General features: G+C 48.3%; 1 protein-coding gene across 1 annotated transcript in view; it reads left to right on the forward strand.

Moving 5' to 3' along the window:
- Positions 1 to 7,427: 7,427 nt before the first annotated feature.
- Positions 7,428 to 20,790, forward strand: part of SNX5 (sorting nexin 5) — a 99,450-nt gene continuing 86,087 nt past the window's right edge. Inside the window, exon 1 of the mRNA XM_077282833.1 lies at positions 7,428 to 7,585. Coding sequence (XP_077138948.1) covers positions 7,556 to 7,585 — 30 coding nt within the window. The 5' untranslated portion in view covers positions 7,428 to 7,555. The remainder of the gene's footprint in view (positions 7,586 to 20,790) is intronic.

Below are 20,790 nucleotides of genomic sequence, written 5' to 3' on the forward strand. Positions count from 1 at the left end.
TTTGGAGTTCGTGCCTTTCACTTGGCTCGTCCTGATCGGCCTGGGGGCTCTGGTGTGGGTTCGGTGACCCCTCCTCAAGGGGGGGGGGGTACTGTTGTGAATTCCGCTCTTGGGCTCCCTCCGGTGGTTGTAAGTGGCACTTTTGTGAGTTCTGCTCTTGGGCTCCCTCCGGTGGATTTAAGTGGAACTGCTGCTCCTTGGATTTAGCAGTCAGCAGCTGCTTCCACTGATCGTCTATTGTGGCTCGGCTATTTATCCTGGCTCTATCCTTCAGCCAGTGCCAGTTGTCAATGGTTCCTGCTTGGATTCACATCTCTCTTGGATTTCCCTGATATTCTGACCAGTTCAGCAAAGATAAGTCCTTGCTTTGTTCTTTTGCTTTCCACTTGTTGTGGACTTAATCGTTCAGCACATTCTTGTTTTTTCTAGTCCAGCTTGTCAGTATGGATTTATTCAGTTAAGCTGGAAGCTCTGGGAAGCAGATTTACCCTTTGCACCTTTAGTCAGGTGTGGAGATTTTTGTAAACTCTGTGGTGGATTTTTCTAGTTTTTAATACTGACCGCACAGCATTCTGTCCTGTTCTATCTATCTAGCTAGATTGGCCTCTTTTGCTACATCCTAGTTTCATTCTGTGTATGTCCTTTCCCTCTCCACTCACAGTCAATATTTGTGGGGGGCTGTCTGTCCTTTGGGAATTTTCTCTGAGGCAAGATAGCTTTCCTGTTTCTATCTTTAGGGGTAGTTAGTCCTCCGGCTGTGACGAGGTGTCTAGGGAGTGACAGGAACATCCCACGGCTACTTCTAGTGTTGTGTTAAGCTCAGGAACTGCGGTCAGTACAGGTACCACCTCCTCCAGAGCACGTCCCATGTTGCTCCTAAACCACTAGTTCATAACATTGGCCATACTATGCCCGGTCGGGCACGAGTTGACTAGGATATTGTACCATCCATTGGTAGATTACAGGGTTGTAGAGGCGCGGTTAGATATATAAGAACAGCAGCAGTGCTGGTGCCATACCTTGAGGAAGAGGGACGAAACGTGTCGGGATTGGCACCTACACACGTCCGTTACACACGGACAGGTGACATCACCACCTAACCACGCCCCCCACTCACCTCGCCACGCTGTCGGCGGCGCCATCGGCCGAGGCTACCGCTGAATCAAGGCGGCGGGTTTCCACGGGGGACTGCTACCCTAGGGAGGACGCCCCCATTGCCAACTACTACCGGACAGTGGGATAACCGCTACGCAAGTGGACAGTCCTTGCACAGGACTATATATCAATCCAAAGTAAGTGCCTTCAGCGCGGCAACCTCTTCACAGACTCTGATCATTATTTGGCAGTTATCACACCATACTAGCTGGTCTTGCTTGCTGCTGTTTCGTTAGGCACACGTGTTCAGCGCCATTGTGATTTACAGATATATTATTTGTATGGAGCATTATATGGGGCTCCTGATTCAATATGGAAATTCAAAAACACGTAACCTACTGATGTCTCAATTAATTTTACTTTTATTGGTATCTATTTTTATTTTTGAAATTTACCAGTAGCTGCTGCATTTCCCACCCTAGGCTTATACTCGAGTCATTAAGTTTTCCCTGTTTTTTGTGGCAAAATTAGGGGGGTCGGCTTATACTCCAGTATATACGGTATATATAAAGATATATTTAAACAAGAACATAAATGACACAAGTGATGGGAGGAGTAACACGAAGACTGGGGTGATACGGGGGAAATAGGTTGTTTATACATTTTTTAATGTTTCTGACATCAGTACAGCTCTGATCTTCTTACACATGCACTGACAGAATGAGAATTGGACCTGAGCTGCTTTTTCAGCACTGTCCTCCTTTGTATACATGCTATGATTGGACAGTTACATTCAGTAACCAAGCAATCACAGCGATCGGAGAGCGGGTACCACTGTAATCTCTAGCCGTGACGGTAAGCTGTCAGTGACTGCTGCCAGCACGGAGCGGTCAGTGTGTGTTTTCACACAGAGACAGTTCAATTACATGACGGGTATAGCATATCATGATGCGGGAACTGACACCATCATTTGGCGTTCAGGGGTTAAAAGAAGTGACAAAAGACAGGACATGTACACAGCAATGTGGCTCTTACATTGCTGTGCACTATGTTCAATATTTGGGGCACTTTTTCAGGAGGATTACACCAGAAAAAACGTTATGTGCTCGGAGCCTTTGTTTTTCCCGTAGTAAAAAAGCCTGAAGAAGCTCCCCATAAACAAGGCTTCGTTTTCCAGAAGCAGCTTTGCTGGCGGGTTTGCAGTAGCTCCAGCGTCTTTTTCTTCATTCTTTCCAGCATGGAGCGCAGGTGGCTTCAGCTAGGAAAAAGATGTTGTGTACATAGGATGTGTGGAACCACAGACCATGGGTTTTTAGGTCTCTGTGCGGTCAGATAGCACTCAGACCAATAGAAAGTATTGAACCAGATCAGATGAGCCCTATTTCACAAGGACCATGTGTCTGTGAGAAGACCCCACAGCTTGCATCGGTCTTGGTAATTTTGCCACATACTCCATATTGTCCGTGCATTGTCCATTACTACATAGAGCAGAAGCTGACACAAGCGAAGGCCCCAGGCTTTAGCGAGGGCTGTTGGACCAGTCAGGTGGGCTGCAGAAGAAGTGAGGTGGGCTGTAGGAGCAGTGAGGTGGGCTGTAGTAGTGAGGTGGGCTGTAGGAGCTGTGAGGTGGGTTGTAGCAGTGAGGTGGGCTGTAGTAGCAGTGAGGAGGTCTTTAGGATCAGTCAGATGGGCTTTACAATCAATAAGGTGAGCTGTAGGAGCAGTGAGGTGGTCTTTAGGATCAGTCAGGTGGGCTGTAGGTGCAGTGAGGTGGTCTTTAGGATCAGTCAGGTGGGCTGTAGGTGCAGTGAGGTGGTCTTTAGGATCAGTCAGGTGAGCTGTAGGAACAGTGAGGTGGTCTTTAGGATCAGTCAGGTGGGCTGTAGGAACAGTGAGGGGGTCTTTAGGATCAGTCAGGTGAGCTTTAGAATCAATAAACTGGGCTGTAGGAGAAGTGAGGTGGTCTTTAGGACCAGTCAGGTGGGCTGTAGGAGCAGTGAGGTGATCTTTAGGACCAGTCAGGTGGGCTGTATAAGAAGTGAGGTGGGCTGTAGGAACAGTGAGGTGGGCTGTAGCAGTGAAGTGGGCTGTAGTAGCAGTGAGGTGGTCTTTAGGATTAGTCAGGTGGGCTTTAGAATCAATAAGGTGGGCTGTAGGAGAAGTGAGGTGGTCTTTAGGACCAGTCAGGTGGGCTGTAGGAGCAGTGAGGTGGGCTGTAGGAGCAGTGAGGTGGGCTGTAGGAGCAGTGAGGTGGTCTTTAGGATCAGTCAGGTGGGCTGTAGGAGCAGTGAGGTGGTCTTTAGGACCAGTCAGGTGGGCTGTATAAGAAGTGAGGTGGGCTGTAGGAACAGTGAGGTGGGCTGTAGCAGTGAATTGAGCTGTAGTAGCAGTGAGGTGGTCTTTAGGATCAGTCAGGTGGGCTGTAGGTGCAGTGAGGTGGTCTTTAGGATAAGTCAGGTGGGCTGTAGGAACAGTGAGGTGGGCTTTAGGATCAGTCAGGTGGGCTGTAGGAGCAGTGAGGTGGTCTTTAGGACCAGTCAGGTGGGCTGTAGGAGCAGTGAGGTGGGCTGTAGGAGCAGTCAGGTGGGCTCTAGGTGCAGTGAGGTGGGCTGTAGAAACAGTGAGGTGGTCTTTAGGATCAGTCAGGTGGTCTTTAGGATCAGTGAGGTGGTCTTCAGGATCAGTCAGGTGGGCTGTAGAAGCAGCAGTGGGGTGGTCTTTAGGACCAGTCAGGTGGGCTGTAGGAGCAGTGAGTAGGCTGTAGGAGCAGTGAGGTGGTCTTTAGGATCAGTCAGGTGAGCTTTAGAATCAATAAACTGGGCTGTAGAAGTGAGGTGGTCTTTAGGACCAGTCAGGTGGGCTGTAGGAGCAGTGAGGTGGTCTTTAGGACCAGTCAGGTGGGCTGTATAAGAAGTGAGGTGGGCTGTAGGAACAGTGAGGTGGGCTGTAGCAGTGAATTGAGCTGTAGTAGCAGTGAGGTGGTCTTTAGGATTAGTCAGGTGGGCTTTAGAATCAATAAGGTGGGCTGTAGGAGAAGTGAGGTGGTCTTTAGGACCAGTCAGGTGGGCTGTAGGAGCAGTGAGGTGGGCTGTAGGAGCAGTGAGGTGGTCTTTAGGATCAGTCAGGTGGGCTGTAGGAGCAGTGAGGTGGTCTTTAGGATCAGTCAGGTGGGCTGTAGGTGCAGTGAGGTGGTCTTTAGGATTAGTCAGGTGGGCTGTAGGTGCAGTGAGGTGGTCTTTAGGATAAGTCAGGTGGGCTGTAGGAACAGTGAATGAGGTGGGCTTTAGGATCAGTCAGGTGGGCTGTAGGAGCAGTGAGGTGGTCTTTAGGATCAGTCAGGTGGGCTTTAGAATCAATCAGGTGGGCTGTAGGAGCAGTGAGGTGGTCTTTAGGACCAGTCAGGGGGGCTGTAGGAGCAGTGAGGTGGGCTGTAGGAGCAGTGAGGTGGTCTTTAGGATCAGTCAGGGGGGCTGTAGGAGCAGTGAGGTGGGCTGTAGGAGCAGTGAGGTGGTCTTTAGGATCAGTCAGGTGGGCTGTAGGTGCAGTGAGGTGGTCTTTAGGATAAGTCAGGTGGGCTGTAGGAGCAGTGAGGTGGTCTTTAGGATCAGTCAGGTGGGCTGTAGGTGCAGTGAGGTGGTCTTTAGGATCAGTCAGGTGGGCTGTAGGAGCAGTGAGGTGGTCTTTAGGATCAGTCAGGTGGGCTTTAGAATCAATCAGGTGGGCTGTAGGAGCAGTGAGGTGGTCTTTAGGACCAGTCAGGGGGGCTGTAGGAGCAGTGAGGTGGGCTGTAGGAGCAGTGAGGTGGTCTTTAGGACCAGTCAGGGGGGCTGTAGGAGCAGTGAGGTGGGCTGTAGGAGCAGTGAGGTGGTCTTTAGGATCAGTCAGGTGGGCTGTAGGTGCAGTGAGGTGGTCTTTAGGATAAGTCAGGTGGGCTGTAGGAACAGTGAGGTGGGCTTTAGGATCAGTCAGGTGGGCTGTAGGAGCAGTGAGGTGGTCTTTAGGATCAGTCAGGTGGGCTTTAGAATCAATCAGGTGGGCTGTAGGAGCAGTGAGGTGGTCTTTAGGACAAGTCAGGGGGGCTGTAGGAGCAGTGAGGTGGGCTGTAGGAGCAGTGAGGTGGTCTTTAGGATCAGTCATGTGGACACTAGGTGCAGTGAGGTGGGCTGTAGAAACAGTGAGGTGGTCTTTAGGATCAGTCAGGTGGTCTTTAGGATCAGTGAGGTGGTCTTCAGGATCAGTCAGGTGGGCTGTAGAAGCAGCAGTGGGGTGGGCTGTAGGAGCTGTGAGGTGGGCTGTAGCAGTGAGGTGGGCTGTAGTAGCAGTGAGATGTTCTTTAGGATCAGTCAGGTGGGCTTTAAAATCAATAAGCTTGGCTGTAGAAGTGAGGTGGTCTTTAGGACCAGTCAGGTGGGCTATAGGAGCAGTGAGGTGGTCTTTAGGATCAGTTAGGTGGGCTGTAGGAGCAGTGAGGTGGGCTGCAGGAGCAGTGAGGTGGTCTTTAGGATCAGTCAGATGGGCTTTAGAATCAATCAGGTGGGCTGTAGGAGCAGTGAGGTGGTCTTTAGGACCAGTCAGGTGGGCTGTAGGAGCAGTAAGGTGAGCTGTAGGAGCAGTGAGGTGGTCTTTAGAATCAGTCAGGTGGGCTCTAGGTGCAGTGAGGTGGGCTGTAGAAAGTGAGGTGGTCATTAGGATCAGTCAGGTGGTCTGTAGGATCAGTGAGGTGGTCTTCAGGATCAGTCAGGTGGGCTGTAGAACCATCACCAATAGATGCAAGCGTACTACAGGAAAGGCTGGAACAGTGTCAAGCCCTACGCTCTCTAAGTGCCCCCTAGCTGCCTGCAGAGGTTGGCACCCTATTGTCCTACGCCGTGGCGCCCCCGCTCCATGCCATTATACTAGTACATCCAAATAATAAAGGGTTACTTAGCTTGTGTACAAATTCAGCAAGTCAGCAATTCAGATAGCTGCACCACCGGGCCGATCCCCTATCCATGTAGTGCTTAAAACCTTATTTGGATGTACTCCTGATGAACCTCTTTGAATTAGAAGGGGAGAAACGCGTTGAGTCTAAAGGGATATGATTTTTGCATAAGACATAATGTGGTTTAGTGTTTTGGTCTGCATTAGGGTCACAAAAAATAATTATGTCATTGATTAATGAGCTAACATATGGTGGTTTTAGACATTTATTGTAAATTGTAACACTGCAGTGTGGCATTAAAAGGTTAGAAGTTGGTATGGGATATGTTTGACACTACAGCAGACACATCTCCCTACTAGTATAATGGCATCTTGAGACCCTATTATACAGGAGCAAACGGACCGAAATCACATATGTGTTTAATTTTATCTCGCATCCCTATCTGCCGTTATTTGTTGTTTTTTCTGGCTAGAGAAATTACGGAGTAAAGGGACACAGATTACCAAGTTAGTTGAGAACTTTAGTTCTAGCTAGATATATTTTTACTGACATATTTATGTCCCTCCAAGTCATCTACATTCATACATTGTATATGTGAGTATTTCTTCCCCTATCCCGCTAGGGTATGACAGGGGTAGTAGGGAGAGCCGGCGAGGAGCGAGGGCGCCACGGAGTAGGACAATAGGGTGCCAACCTCCGCAGGCAGGTAGGGGGCACTTAGAGAGCGGAGGGCTTGACACTGTTCCAGCCTTTCCTGTAGTACGCTTGCATCTATTGGTGATGGTTTTGTCAAGTGCACACATATTTTTAATATCTAAAATAAAGGTTAATTTTTATGATAATTTGAAATTACTTCTTGGGGATTTTTCTGTGAGATTAGTTCAATTTACTCCAAGCATTTATATATTTTTGACTGTGAAGAGTGGGCTGTAGAAGCAGCAGTGGGGTGGGCTGTAGCAGTGAGGTGGGCTGTAGTAGCAGTGAGATGTTCTTTAGGATCAGTCAGGTGGGCTTTAGAATCAATAAGCTGGGCTGTAGGAGAAGTGAGGTGGTCTTTTAGGACCAGTCAGGTGGGCTGTAGGAGCACTAAGGTGGTCTTTAGGACCAGTCAGGTGGGCTCAGGGCTGTAGGAGCAGTTTGCCGCCCTCTGTGCCTCAGCACGGCTGCTCTATGTACAACAAACACCGTCCTGAAAGTGAAACACAAAACTCTTCCTTATATTACAAGGGGCGTGGCCAGAGGATGGGCGGGGCTACAAAACTTTTTTTTTTTTTTTTTTTTTTTTTTTTTTACAGAAACTACAAAGTCACCGCCCCCTCACGGAATAAGCGCCTGAGAGAAGAGCTATAGGGGCGTGGCTATACCGGAGGGCGGTTCTTATAGGGTCTTTAGTGGGCGTGGTTAAGTAGTAGAGTGCAGTGTGGGAGGGGCGTTAGCGCTGTGTGCTGCCGGTGAACTTCAGTGCCTGTGAGTCCGGGAGCGGAGCGGGGTCCCAGCAGTCAGCGGCTTCTCCCGGGGACACTGCGCTCAGTACCGACAATGGCGGCAGAGGACAGCGGCCAGAACAAGGTACAGAACTGACGCGCCTGGTTGTGTGCGGTCCCGGTGAGCGCTGGGAAGCTGCTATTTCACCGCAGCACTTCCTGATCTCTGCCCAGTGCTCCCAGCGTACACATCACGTGGGCTGGGGTTATGGTTTGCACTTTTATTAGTTTTGCTTGTGATCATGTGATAAAAGTAAACAGAGGACTATTCTAGACAACTTATCTTGTGGTGGTCCTGCGTCCCAGTGTTCTAATGTGGGGGGCACACAAGCCTTGTGTCATTGGAACCCCTGAAAAGGCATTAACTGCCATACGGCTGTTGTGTGTCCATGGTGCCCAATTCCCAGGTCTCCCCCTTATCCCAGACATCCTGTACCCCGGTGTACGGTAACAACAAGGTCTAATCACATCACTCCTACTGCAGGCGCGGTGTCACTAGGATGTTCCCAGGTCCCCCTTATCCCAGACATCCCGTATCCCGGTGTACGGTAACAACAAGGTCTAATCACATCACTCCTACTGCAGGCGCGGTGTCACTAGGATGTTCCCAGGTCCCCCTTATCCCAGACATCCTGTACCCCGGTGTACGGTAACTACAAGGTCTAATCACATCACTCCTACTGCAGGCGCGGTGTCACTAGGATGTTCCCAGGTCCCCCTTATCCCAGACATCCTGTACCCCGGTGTACGGTGACAACAAGGTCTAATCACATCACTCCTACTGCAGGCGCGGTGTCACTAGGATGTTCCCAGGTCCCCCTTATCCCAGACATCCTGTACCCCGGTGTACGGTAACTACAAGGTCTAATCACATCACTCCTACTGCAGGCGCCGTGTCACTAGGATGTTCCCAGGTCCCCCCTTATCCCAGACATCCTGTACCCCGGTGTACGGTGACAACAAGGTCTAATCACATCACTCCTACTGCAGGCGCGGTGTCACTAGGATGTTCCCAGGTCTCCCCCTTATCCCAGACATCCTGTACCCCGGTGTACGGTAACAACAAGGTCTAATCACATCACTCCTACTGCAGGCGCGGTGTCACTAGGATGTTCCCAGGTCTCCCCCTTATCCCAGACATCCTGTACCCCAGTGTACGGTGACAACAAGGTCTAATCACATCACTCCTACTGCAGGCGCGGTGTCACTAGGATGTTCCCAGGTCTCCCTTATCCCAGACATCCTGTACCCCGGTGTACGGTGACAGCAAGGTCTAATCACATCACTCCTACTGCAGGCACGGTGTCACTAGGATGTTCCCAGGTCCCCCTTATCCCAGACATCCTGTACCCCGGTGTACGGTAACAACAAGGTCTAATCACATCACTCCTACTGCAGGCGCGGTGTCACTAGGATGTTCCCAGGTCTCCCTTATCCCAGACATCCTGTACCCCGGTGTATGGTAACTACAAGGTCTAATCCCATCACTCCTACTGCAGGCGCGGTGTCACTAGGATGTTCCCAGGTCCCCCTTATCCCAGACATCCTGTACCCCGGTGTACGGTGACAGCAAGGTCTAATCACATCACTCCTACTGCAGGCGCGGTGTCACTAGGATTTTCCCAGGTCTCCCCCTTATCCCAGACATCCTGTACCCCGGTGTACGGTAACAACAAGGTCTAATCACATCACTCCTACTGCAGGCGCGGTGTCACTAGGATGTTCCCAGGTCCCCCTTATCCCAGACATCCTGTACCCCGGTGTACGGTGACAACAAGGTCTAATCACATCACTCCTACTGCAGGCGCGGTGTCACTAGGATGTTCCCAGGTCTCCCTTATCCCAGACATCCTGTACCCCGGTGTACGGTAACAACAAGTTCTAATCACATCACTCCTACTGCAGGCGCGGTGTCACTAGGATGTTCCCAGGTCCCCCTTATCCCAGACATCCTGTACCCCGGTGTACGGTAACAACAAGGTCTAATCACATCACTCCTACTGCAGGCGCGGTGTCACTAGGATGTTCCCAGGTCTCCCTTATCCCAGACATCCTGTACCCCGGTGTATGGTAACTACAAGGTCTAATCCCATCACTCCTACTGCAGGCGCGGTGTCACTAGGATGTTCCCAGGTCCCCCTTATCCCAGACATCCTGTACCCCGGTGTACGGTGACAGCAAGGTCTAATCACATCACTCCTACTGCAGGCGCGGTGTCACTAGGATGTTCCCAGGTCCCCCTTATCCCAGACATCCTGTACCCCGGTGTACGGTAACAACAAGGTCTAATCACATCACTCCTACTGCAGGCGCGGTGTCACTAGGATGTTCCCAGGTCTCCCCCTTATCCCAGACATCCTGTACCCCGGTGTACGGTAACAACAAGGTCTAATCACATCACTCCTACTGCAGGCGCGGTGTCACTAGGATGTTCCCAGGTCCCCCTTATCCCAGACATCCTGTACCCCGGTGTACGGTAACTACAAGGTCTAATCACATCACTCCTACTGCAGGCGCGGTGTCACTAGGATGTTCCCAGGTCCCCCTTATCCCAGACATCCTGTACCCCGGTGTACGGTAACAACAAGGTCTAATCACATCACTCCTACTGCAGGCGCGGTGTCACTAGGATGTTCCCAGGTCTCCCCCTTATCCCAGACATCCTGTACCCCGGTGTACGGTAACTACAAGGTCTAATCACATCACTCCTACTGCAGGCGCGGTGTCACTAGGATGTTCCCAGGTCTCCCTTATCCCAGACATCCTGTACCCCGGTGTACGGTAACAACAAGGTCTAATCACATCACTCCTACTGCAGGCGCGGTGTCACTAGGATGTTCCCAGGTCTCCCCCTTATCCCAGACATCCTGTACCCCGGTGTACGGTAACTACAAGGTCTAATCACATCACTCCTACTGCAGGCGCCGTGTCACTAGGATGTTCCCAGGTGGTGATAACATTGCGGATTTGTGGGCAGAGAGTCTGCAATAGCTGCAAAGTGAACAAGATTTCGGATTGACACGACCTGCACATTTTAAAGGAAACCTGCCATTTAAAGGGACTCTGTCAGCACAGAATGACTGTACAAACCAATCACAGGCGCTTGGTGCTTCACGACGGGGCCAATCATTTATTTACACCTTCCCACCTGCTTGTTTTCTCTCTCGCAGCCCTTCTCTATCGTTATGAAGTTAGATCTGTCAATCAAGTATGAATGACATAGTTGGAAAGTTTATTTAAAGAGGTAGTCCACTACTTTAGCATTGATGACCTATCCTTAGGATAGATCGTCAATGTCTGATCGGCCGGGGTCTGACACCCAGTGCCTCCACCAATCAGCAGTAGTAAGTAGTCACTTGCCGAGCTGGTCCGTCTACTTGTAGTGGCCGGGGCTTGGTACTGCAAGTCCGCCTCCTATTCAAATCAATAGGTGGCGGATGTTTAGTACCCTGCGGGGACCACTACGTGTAGACGGAGTAGCTCGGCACATGAGAACTTGCTGCCGACACTGACTACTTCTGATGGGCAAGGGCGTCGTATCCCGGCCGATCAAACATTGATGACCTATGAGGAAAAACGAACAGTTCATCAGCTCACCGGTGGAGAAGATATATTAAAGCAGGGCCCGGTGCATGGAGGGATCAGACTGGCTCCTGAGCTAAAACCACAGAAGAAGTAGGGGAATAATCTAGCAAACGCAAAAATGTTTTCCAGGTCACCACCTGACAGCACACTGGAGGACGTCCTTCTTACCCATGATGGGACAGGAAACACGAGAGGTTAAAAGGACCCTCCCCCTACCACCCTTCAGTGTTTTTCCTGTCCCATTATGGATAGGAACGGCGAGAGGAAGCTACCGTTCTGTGCGGGGGGATGTGGATCGGGGGGGCTTTGCTTCACCCTTCCCTCCATGAGGCACCCGCTGGCTGACACCCGCCCGAGGGTCCCTCTGCCTACCAGTGTAGCGCTGCTCCTGGTATGAGGATCGCTTCCCCCTGCCGGGGGCTCTCGATCCTTCCGTCACGCCCCCTGGTGTATGCGATCCTGCCGGTAGCCTCTGCAGATGTCGGCGTCTCCATGCGGCCGGCATGGGGGAAGGAAATTCTCGCTACACCATCCTCTCTTTCCGGCCGCGCGTCACTTCCGGTTTGCGGCTGAGGGGGGCGGGCGGCGTCTCCGAAACAGGAAGCGGTAGTGAGCGCGGTACAGATGAACAGATGAACAGAAATATAAGGTATGTGCAGTAAGCGTTCTCCGGTGCATCATGGAGGACGCAGCTAGAGAAGGGCAGGAGTCCACAGCGCCAGTAAGTAGAGCAGGGCCGGTATTATGGATACTTAAAAAAAAAAAAAAAACCCCGGAGCATTTGCTAGAGTTTGTTATTTTTCTATAGGCGGCCTCATTACCAGAAAAATCGTTAAAGAAGCTGGGCAAAAGCAGGAAATGTCCTATTTGTGCAGCCAAGCTGAAAGATACCTGGCAGAAACCCCTATGTGAAGCATGCACCTGCAAAATCATAGGAGAGGAGCAGGCTTCTCTTATGTCAAATATGAGAGCCATGATAAGAGAGGAGGTCCAGGCTTCTGTATCAGGTCTGGTACTACCTCAAGCCTCACCTTCAGAGAGACCGAGCAAAAGGCAGAGGGTTGATTACTCCTCGGAAGACTCGTTACGTTATCTGTTGTATCGGATATAGAGGAGGAACAGGAGAGCAGAGACCCTCCAGAGAGAGGGAGAAAATACTTATTCTCCGCAGCAGACACAGGAGAACTGTTGGAGGCTGTGCGGCATACTATGCAGATAGAGGATCCACAACCATCTTGTTCGGTTCAGGATGAAATGTTTGGTGGCCTGCGCTCACAGACTGCGAAGGTGTTTCCAGTAAATTCCCATATCAGATCCATGATTCTGGATGAATGGGAAGAGGCGGAGAAGAGATTGACTATCCCTAAAGATTTCCGTCTCCGCCTGCCGTTTGACCCGGAGGAAGTTAAGGAATGGGTCGATATTCCTAAAATAGACATTCCATTGGCTAAAGTGTCTAAAAGAACTTCAATCCCCTTTGAGGACTCTTCCAATTTAAAAGAGCCCATGGACAGAAAGGCAGATGGACTTTTGAAACGGGCCTGGGAGAGTTCTTCGGCGGTTATCGGAGCTAATATCGAAGCAACATCAGTAGCTCGCTCCATGGACCTGTGGCTAAATGATCTTCAGGATCAATTAATAGCCAAAACTCCTAGAGATACTATCCTAAAAAATCTGCCTCTGTTAAAATTGGCAACCGCCTTTTTGGCAGACGCGTCCGCGGAAACGGTTAGATTTGCGGCTAGAGGTCAATCTCTCTCTAATGCGGCCCGAAGAGCTATTTGGCTCAAAAGCTGGTCGGGTGATATGCACTCCAAAAATAAATTATGTTCCATACCCTTCTCTGGGGGCAGGGTCTTCGGACCGGTCCTCGACGATATCTTAGAGAAAGCCTCAGATGTAAAAAAGGGGTTCCCCGAAGAAAAGCCTAAAAAATTCCAGCCCTTTCGGAGACCCCGCTATAATCAGAAACAGGATTACAGGGGTAAAGGGAAGCAAGGTAGATGGAGCTACCAGAAAGGGGGAGACAGTAGACCCAAAACCAAAGACTCGAGTTACTCAGGTCAGAGGTCTAGCTACCATAGAAAATGACGCCATCAGAGTAGGGGGTCGTCTAGCCGGATTCCTAGAAGGTTGGAGGGAAATAACAACGAGTCCTTGGGTGTTACAGGTGGTGTCCCAGGGGTACAAAATCGAATTTTCCTCCCTTCCACCCGAAAGATTTCTAGTGTCCAGCACACATCTAAAATCGTCATCCCCCATGTGGTCGGATATACAGGACCTCTTAAAAATGGCGGCAATTGTTCCGGTCCCCTCTCAAGAAGAGTACAGAGGTCATTACTCGAATCTCTTCTCGATAACAAAACCATCGGGAGAGTCGAGAACGATAATAAATCTGAAGCACCTAAACAACTGGGTGGTATACAAAAGATTCAAAATGGAGTCAATTCGGTCTACCATTCCTCTGTTGGGAAGGGGTATGGTGATGTGCACTCTAGACCTAAAGAGTGCATATTACCATGTTCCCATTTACCTAAACCATCAAAAGTTCCTGAGGTTCGCGGTAAACATGGAGGGGAAGATCTATCACTTTCAATTTCGTTGTCTCCCCTTCGGCCTGGCGTCGGCTCCCAGGGTTTTAACGAAACTTATGGTAGAGGTAGTCGCATATCTGAGAAATCAGGATTTGATGGTAATCCCTTATCTGGACGACTTTTTGGTAGCAGCAGAGTCAGTAAACCAGCTCAGAATCAACTGTCAGTTCCTCATCTCCACTCTAGAGAGGCTCGGTTGGATCATAAATTGGAAGAAGTCAGATTTAATACCGAAATCCAGAATAAAATTCCTAGGAGTCATGCTCGACTCAGAAACAAGGATGTCCTACCTTCCGGAAGACAGGCTAAAGGGAATAGTAAAAAAGGTCCATCATTTCTCCCGAGGCCGAAATACGATCAGAGACGGGATGATAATCCTGGGATTAATGACGGCCTGCATCCCTTGCGTGAGATGGAGCCAGTTTCATTCCCGGCAGCTTCAGCAGGGAGTACTGAGGAGCTGGAACAGAAGGCAAAATTCTTTAAATCAAAGACTGAATCTCTCTTTTCAGATCAAGAGGTCTCTGGTGTGGTGGACTCTCTCCAAAAATCTCCGGCTGGGAGTACCATGGCTTCAAACCCCGAGTGTGTCAGTCACGACAGACGCAAGCCAGGAAGGTTGGGGAGGTCATGTCCTGGGAAGATATTTCCAAGGTCGTTGGGAAAGGAAGGACAGCAAGAAATCATCAAACCACAGAGAGTTGCATGCGGTTTGGAAGGTCTTAACGGCGGCACAACATATGCTGAAAAACAAGCATGTAAAAATCTTCTCGGACAATACGACGATCGTAGCCTTCCTTCGACATCAGGGGGGCCCAAGACATCTGGCATTACAAGATCTGGCGGAACAGATCTTCAAGTGGGCAGAGAAGTCGGTGCGGTCAATCTCGGCTGTACATCTGGAGGGATCCAAGAACCAGTTGGCGGATTTCCTGAGCAGGAAAAGTGTATCCCCTACAGAGTGGGAACTAAACGCCGAAGTATTCAGGGATCTTTGTCATCGTTGGGGGAAGCCGACTGTGGATCTATTTGCTACAAAGCAAAACGCAAAGGTCAAAACCTTTTACTCCCTAAATCCCTGGGAGAGCCCAGCTGCGATCGATGCCCTGTCACAACCCTGGAACGACGGTCTTCTGTATGCGTTTCCACCTCTGGCCTTGATTCCAAGAATACTCAGGAAAATCTGCGAGGACGGGGCCAAAGTCATCCTCATAGCTCCTCACTGGCCGAAACGAAGTTGGTTTCCAATGTTAAGAAGATTATCAGTGGAAGAACCCCTCCTGTTACCAGAGAGAAAGGATCTTCTTCTACAAGGTCCAGTACTACACCAGAACCCAGGAGCGCTTCAGTTGGCAGCTTGGATCCTGAACGGAAGGTCTTGAGGGCAAAAGATCTTTCAGATGACGTCATTTCTACCCTTCAAGCCAGCAGAAAGCCGGTGACATCTGCCATCTACACAAAAATATGGAAAACATTCTGTGGATTCTGTGGGAAGATGACAGTTGATACTGACCATCCAGATATCCCAAAAATTCTTGACTTCTTGCAGTCAGGATTTCAAAAAGGCCTTAGACCAAGTACATTAAGAGTCCAGATAGCGGCCCTAAGTGTATTTTTTGATTTTTCGTTATCTACCCACCCCTGGATTAGTCGATTCTCTAGAGCAGTCCAGAGGCTAAGGCCATTCATTAGGAAATCAGTCCCGCCGTGGGATCTTAATCTGGTCCTGAATTTTCTGTGTGATCAGTCCTGGGATATAACGGGAGACATAGACATTAACAAACTCTCTCTTAAAACCGCGTTTTTAGTTGCGATCACATCGGCAAAAAGATTGGGGGAACTACAGGCTCTTTCGATACAGAACCCGTATTTACAGATCTTTGATGATAAAATAGTACTAAGGCTTGATCCGGCTTTTCTCCCTAAAGTCGTTTCTGATACTAATATGAATCAGGAGATTGTTTTACCATCTTTTTGCCAATTCCCTAAAAATCAAAAAGAAAGATTTTTTCATAACCTTGATGTAAGAGAGTCAGTACTCAGATACCTTGATCTATCTAGACCCTGGAGACAGGACAATAACTTGTTCGTTCAGTTCAGGGGTTCAAATAAAGGGAAAAAAGCGTCTAAAGCGACTATCGCACGGTGGATAAAGTCTACAATTGATTTAGCCTACAAAGCTAAAGGTCTAAATTCCCCGGTTAATCTTAAAGCCCACTCATCTAGGGCCATGGCCACATCATGGGCGGAGAAAGGGGGGGCTACGGCAGACCAGATCTGTAGAGCGGCATCATGGTCTAATCTTAGTACCTTTTCTAAACACTATAAACTAGATGTAGTTTCGCCTCAGTTGGCCTTTGGTAGAAAGGTACTTCAAGCAGTGGTCCCACCCTAAATACCATTCTCCTTTGGTATTTCTCCAGTGTGCTGTCAGGTGGTGACCTGGAAAACAGTAATTAGACTTACTGGTAATTGTATTTCCAGGAATCCATCCTGACAGCACTGTTAGTTCCCTCCCTATTGTCTGATCTTTATACTTATGTGATGTAACATTTGTATGATTGATTATTTTGTTGTAATAAAACTTGTGTTTGCATCCATCCAGATGTGTTACTTTGGAAAAACACTGAAGGGTGGTAGGGGGAGGGTCCTTTTAACCTCTCGTGTTTCCTGTCCCATCATGGGTAAGAAGGACGTCCTCCAGTGTGCTGTCAGGATGGATTCCTGGAAATACAATTACCAGTAAGTCTAATTACTGTTTTTTATATCTAAATCATCACATTTATTTGGATATGGCTAAAAACAAAAAATGAAGACTGTATAAAATAACATGGTGGGCATCCGGTCTACGCGTTTTGAGCCTTAGTCTTAGAGATTAAGAGCCTGTAAGGCTCGAAACTTCTAGCCCTGGTGCCCACAATGTTATTTTATGCTATCTTCATTATTAACCATATCCAAATGAATGTGATGTTTTAATATTTTAATAATTTTTTTGCGGTTGCTGGATTTTTCCACTATTTCTTCATAAGAATAGGTCATCAATGTAACAGTAGTGGTCAACCTCTTTAAATGATTGGCGCCCGCCATGAAGCACCGAGCGTCAGGTCCTTTTTACGAATTCTAGGAAATATCAGGTCCAGGATTGAGCTGGGTAATATTTTTCCAAGGATAACCTTTCCTTTGGTGCTGAAATTTGTATTTTATGAATGTGTTATTTAGGCTTGCCCTAAGTGTAATGGTGCACTTGTCCTGCACTCCTCTGTCCCCCGATGGTCGTCCCTCTATTGCAACATTTCCCAAACTCCAGTCCTCACGGACCCAGACAGGTCATGTTTTCAGGATTTCCATAGTGCTGCACAAGTGAGAGAACTCGTGATACTTCCATCACCTGTGCAATACTAAGGAAATCCTGAAAACATGACCTGTTGGGGTCCGTGAGGACTGGAGTTTGGGAAACACTGCTCTATTCTTAATTGACAGTGGAGAACAGAGGTGATGATGACATTGTGCAGTAGAGCCTCTCTCCACTGTCAATCAAGAAGCGGCACGAGCGCAGAGAAGAGGAGCCCGGACTGTAAGGACTGATACACCGAACATTGCACTTGTAGTTTGAATAAGACACTGACTTCTGCGTAGTGAAGCTCTGGATGGCCACGGAATGGGTGTCCTGTGGAAGATTGCTACCCAGCCCTATCTGGCTCTACTTCTTGGGCACCTTTGCGTGGTCATAGTTATCAGCTTTGTTCTGTGCATGTGTCACTTTGAACTGTACAGCTTTTCATCACTACAGCAGTCTATAGTCCCCAGCGGGCTATGAAGACACCTTAAGACAGCACAATACTCGTTCATTTGGTAATTTGATTTTTATGCATTCAATATCATTATCAGGAGACATTGCCTTGTGTAGAAGTGAATGTACTGCCGAGAACGTGTCCTGTGTATGGGGACAGAAGAATTGTATTAGCGAGTGTTCAATCCTTGATCAGCTAGCCACTGGACTAGGGCCCTAGGTCAGTAGTCTGTGGCTACTACCCTGACTAGGAGGCCTGGAGTGATATCCTGCTGCAACGATGAAGTCACATCAGGTATAGAAGTCAGAAGTGTGGGGGATTCTAGTAGAAGGCAGGTCGCTGGGCTACCATCTGTGATAACTTAGGAACCGTCAAAAATCTGATGTATATGGATGCCTCATGACTGCCCTTGGCTAAAGGGTTTTTTCAGGACTGAGCGACTGATTACCTAACATCTCAAAGGTCAGCAATATATCGTTAGGTGTCTTTACTACTAGCACCCACACCAATCAGCCGAAAATTGCTTCCACAGGAACCGCTGCGGGTTTGACGCTGCAAATTTATGAAGCGTCAAACCCGCATCGGCCAGATGTGACAGCATAGTGGATGGGAATTCGAAATGCCATGTCCACTATGCGTCCAGACGCCCAGGAATCACCCATGGAGGCTGGCATGCGGCTCGTCTCTCCAGACCGCAGCATGTCAATTACATCAATAGAATGTATTGGATGCAGTTAATCCGCACGGATCAGTGAACACATGCAGATTTACCTGCGTTTAATAGAAGGCAGCGCTTTGGACGCAACGAACATACGCTGCGTCCAAAGTGCTGCTAGTTCTGGATTGTAGGCACCCGGCCTTAGTCTCTTATTTTTAAAATGAACTATATTATGACGAAGTGTGCAAGTCTATGGGGACATTAGAAAACGATCTGTTCTGCCAATTTTGTTAATATGCCGATAAATAGTGTTTCCTGCTATGGAAAAAAAACAACCGTTGTTACTAGTACCTGTCGTCATTTTCTGATATGCGCTTACACAAATGGTCGTAGTGGATATCTAACTAATCGTATAATGGTATATTGCTTGAGTTCGCTCGTTTAGGCCCCATTCATACGTCAGTTTTTCTCAGATTGAACATGTACCCATTATAGTGCATGGGGCTGTTCACATGTCTGTGTTTTTGTGGAGTGTGTTCACAAAAAAAATCATGGAGACTTGTTTTTTTTTTTTTAATCCATGTCACAGATAAAAATCGCCCATACAAATCTTTGGATCTGTGAAGATCATGGACAGGGTGCAGGCCATGTTATGTCCATGATTGCCAATGTAATGTATAGAAGAAGCTTTATAAGCTTTAGGACTCTGCCCTGTCCTTCAAACCGCACATCCTAGCTCTCGCCACCTCCTGTCGCCTCCAGCTCAAAAATATTTCCAGAATCCGTCCTTTCCTCAACCCTCACTCTACCAAAATATGGTTTGTGCATGCCCTAATCATCTCCCGCCTCGACTACTGCAACATACTCTTCTGTGGCCTACCTTCTAACACTCTCGCACCCCTCCAGTCCGTCCTTAACTCTGCTGCCTGACTAATTAATCTCTCTCCTCGCTACACTCCTGCTTCCCCTCTTTGCAAATCCCTTCACTGGCTCCCAATTTCCCAGCGTATCCAGTTTAAACTACTAACACTGACCTACAAAGCCATCCATAACCTTTCTCCTATATATATTTCCAAACTAATCTTTCAATATCTTCCCTCACGTAATCTCCGGTCCTCCCAAGACCTCCTTCTCTCCTTCACACTTTTTCGCTCCTCACCCAATCGCCTCCAAGACTTCTCCCGAATACCCCCCATCATCCGGAATTCTGTGCCCCAACACGTCTGGTTATCCACCACATTTGGATCCTTCAAAAGAAACCTGAAAACCCATCTCTTCAAAGAAGCTTACAGCCTGTAATGACCACACGACCACCTTAACACCATCGGAGCTACTGCAACCCTCGACCTACTGTCTCCTTCCCCATAATCCTGTAGAATGTAAACCCACAAGGGCAGGGTCATCTTCCCTCTGTATCAGTCTGTCATTGTTAGTTTTGTTTACTGTAACTGATATTTGTATTTTGATGTAACCCCATCTAATGTACAGCACCATGGAATTAATGGTGCTATATAATTAAATAAATAATAATAATAACTTACTACCCCATACGTAAAACTGCTGATGGGAGAAAAACACTGATGAATGATACCCTGATCCAAAACACTTATTACACTTACGTTTTTTATTTTTTATTTATGTACTTGAAAAATCACTGATTGCCAATCCTTCCTCGCGAAGCACATTTCTGCTGTGCAGGAGAACAGTCAGTTGGATTTTGCTCCCTACATTCTTGAGGTGGCCATACACATTATGGAGAAGTAAGCTGGATTTTACACATCCTTGTGTTGCTGTCTGAGTCTTGACCGTGGTAAACAGACCAGCCGCTGGCCACCTGACCCATCTCGACAGCCTCATGTATTCCTATGAGAGGTTTATGATTTTTGAGTCAGTAGACCTGAGTGTGGTCTGTGCATTGCGGTCTGCAGTCAGACCGTGAAAAACGAGTGTGTGAATCCAGCCGTAGATTGATAGTTATATAGGAGACTGAGTAATCTTTCACATGACTTTTGGATAAAAAAAAAGTTCAACTTTTCCAGGCCTGTTGTCATCAGTCAGCTAAAACCATTTACCAAATATGGCCGGTGTCACACTGGCGTTTTAAACGTCTGAGTGCAATGCGATAAAAAATCGCATTGCACTCGGACCAATGTTCAGCTATGGGGCAGCTCCCACCAGCCGACTTTTTGTCGGCCGTTTTCCTCGGTCCGAGACAATCGCAGCATGCGATTACTAACTATACAGCCAGTGTATGACTATATAGCGAGGAGCCATCAGAAAGCAAAATAGTACAGACACACAAACAGATGCACATTCACTATGATAAAACAATGCTTTATTCACATGTGACGTACACAGAACGATGCAATTACACCTGACCAAAGACACAGAGGCCCTGATTCCAGATCCAAATCTGGCCAAAGACATCCACACGTGGAGTACAAAGTACATGCTAAATGGATGTAGTCACAGGTAGCAAAGAAAACCTCCCTTGTGCACATATAGAGTAGGAATTATGCAGTAACTGTTGTGAACATTAGGATCTTGTTATCATCAAAACTTATAAAAAAGTTATCTACTCCTCTGCGGGACCGTATATTCAATCGGTGCCTTATCTGAGTGTCCAGGATCTAAGGACCAATGCCCGACATAAACTTTTTCC

This window comes from Ranitomeya variabilis, chromosome 2 (genome assembly GCF_051348905.1).
Source record: "Ranitomeya variabilis isolate aRanVar5 chromosome 2, aRanVar5.hap1, whole genome shotgun sequence".
Classification (NCBI taxonomy): domain Eukaryota; kingdom Metazoa; phylum Chordata; class Amphibia; order Anura; family Dendrobatidae; genus Ranitomeya; species Ranitomeya variabilis.